General features: G+C 38.0%; 1 protein-coding gene across 1 annotated transcript in view; it reads right to left on the bottom strand.

Moving 5' to 3' along the window:
- Positions 1–2,469, bottom strand: part of LOC113811439 (5-hydroxyisourate hydrolase) — a gene marked incomplete at its 5' end in the record, with an annotated part of 3,711 nt that extends 1,242 nt beyond the window's left edge. The window contains 2 exons of the mRNA XM_027363176.2: positions 1–793; positions 2,329–2,469. The exon at positions 1–793 is cut by the window's left edge and continues 1,242 nt beyond it. Of these exons, the coding sequence (XP_027218977.2) occupies positions 704–793; positions 2,329–2,469 (231 nt within the window). The remainder of the gene's footprint in view (positions 794–2,328) is intronic.
- Positions 2,470–2,500: the final 31 nt, after the last annotated feature.

Raw genomic sequence — 2,500 nt, 5'->3', positions numbered from 1 at the left:
TATAAATTAAAGTTGTATTATTTGAAATACAAATCAAGGCATGCAAGTACTTTTTTTCTAGCACCAACTTACAGCAGACACAACAATAAAACTATTGTATATCTTATATGCTTTTAAAGGCTGGACCATCTTAGTTTTGTATCACCAAGGGCATAGAATCGAAACCAACCTTTACACATAAGATTCAGTGTATAAAGCTCCTGAATAACTTCAGTAGTACATTTATAGGCTTTTGTGACTGATACTAAAACAAAGACCTATCATTCGCCAAGGCATGCTATTCTACAGCATTCACTATTAACATAACATAAAATCATTCTGCACTACAATTGTCTTTATCATAATTTTTAAAAAAAATAAGGATATAAAAGATCATTTTCATTCTCTACCCATTCAAAATATTCTCATTTCTGCCAATAAACAATAATGTATTAATATATCACATTAGCAAGATATTCTTTCCTTAAGCTAGTATTTTGTATTAAAAAGGTTAAAAGGCCCTTAATCTATTTTGATTAAAGACAGTGATTTTTATTAGTTGTAACAGTAAACAAATGCACAAAATGGATTAACATGAGAAAAAATAATTGATACTGCTTGTACAGTTTTAGAACAACAATACTCAACCTTCCCGTATAACCCAGGCAATCTTTGCAGTAATCTTCAGGTATCATGTTGGACATGAATCAGGATAAAGTAGCATTTAGCTGCCTCTGTAGGTAGTGTATCCATATGGACTTAAGAGAAGAGGAATATGGTAATGTTCTTCAGGCCTTTCAATAACAAATACAATCTGAAAGAAACACATTATATATCAGAATTGGGTGTTGAATATGCATATGCCTTTATATAAGTCATCCATGCATACTTGCATACATACTTGCCCACCCAATCATCTCCATGTGCACTTGCACATACACGCACACACCCAGCATATACACACTTGCATGCATGCATGCGTGCACAGACACACATGAACATGGCTAGGAGGCAAGCAAACAGACAAGCAAGCAGGCAGGCAGGCAAGCAGGCAGGCAAGTAGGCAAGCAGAGTGTGCCAGCCAGTCTGCCACTCTCTCTCTCTCTCACACTCACTCACTCACTCACCCACTCACTCACTCACTCCCACAATCACTCATTCACTCACTCACTCACCCACCCATTCATTCACCCACTCACTCACTCACTCACTCACCCACCCACTGACCAACTCACTCACTCACTCACTCACCCACTCACTCACCCACCCACTTACTCACTCACTCACTCACCCACCTACTTATCCACCCACTCACCCACTCACTCACTCGCTCACCCACTCACTCAACTCACTCACTCACTCACTCACTCGCTCACCCACTCACTCACTCACTCACTCACTCACTCATTCATTCACTCACTTTCTCTCTCACGCATGCATGCACGCACACACACACACATACACACACACACACACACACACAAAACAATTTTAATCCATTAGATCCAGTTGCCTTTCAGCCTGCATGTGGACCAAATTTCAGGCAATAAGCTTACTTTATTTGTGACTCTCCCGGTGTGTGGCTCAAAGGCCCAGTCAACATGAACAAACGTGTGGTATCAAGATGCCTTGCTTCCCCTTAGCAATGTCTTTTCCCCATTAGCTTTTATTATCCTGTATCAAGACTGTTTTCCTTGATCAGACTCTATCTATATCATATCTGTTGGCAGTCTGTAACTCAGCACATTAACAATAATAATAAGTAATTATAGTTTTTTTTCTGATCACATAAACGGCATCCTCCCTAGAGTCAGTACTTTTCCAGTGGGAATAATGAAAGAACTCCTTGCTAAATGCACACAAATTCTAAATATCCTCCAAAACTTTTGTGCATTTATGACAAGTCTTCACCTTGGCCCAAGCCTCAACTAATTTTTTTTTATAACATGACCGTCATGAGACCCTGATCTAGTAAGTCATGAAAGTATTAACAATTTTTTTTTTTTTTTCTTGCTTTCTTCCCGTCTTTTTTTTTTTTCTTTTATACATATATACTTCTTGAATAGTTTTTCTCCATTTGGTAAACTAAAGCAAAATTCTCAAAAAAGAATGTGCACCTCTCTTGATTATTGGGCAATAAGCTAATCTTTTCAGACACTTTAAAAGAAATTGATCTATTTCATATGCAGGTGATGTACATGCAAAATTTTGGGGGGATGTATCCCCCCTTGAGTATCCCCATAAAGCTGGTCACAAAAATGTCCACTATTAACATACACACAATATTCAAAACTTGAAAATCCTTTTTTTAATGACATTTTAAAAAATCTCCACATATGTCATTCTCACCTCCACATATGGATAGAATCCTGTGGTTCCTTGCTGCTTGAAATAATTCCCAGTGTCAAAGAACATCTTGTAGGTCCCTGGAGTAAAGGCCTCTTGGGAGAGGAACTGCCCTGCACGGCCATCACTATTTGTTGCCCTAAAAGTATGATTTCAAAACAATATGAGAAATAAA

Source organism: Penaeus vannamei, chromosome 13 (genome assembly GCF_042767895.1).
Source record: "Penaeus vannamei isolate JL-2024 chromosome 13, ASM4276789v1, whole genome shotgun sequence".
In the NCBI taxonomy this organism is placed as follows: domain Eukaryota; kingdom Metazoa; phylum Arthropoda; class Malacostraca; order Decapoda; family Penaeidae; genus Penaeus; species Penaeus vannamei.
This window is presented reverse-complemented; position numbering and strand designations above follow the sequence as displayed.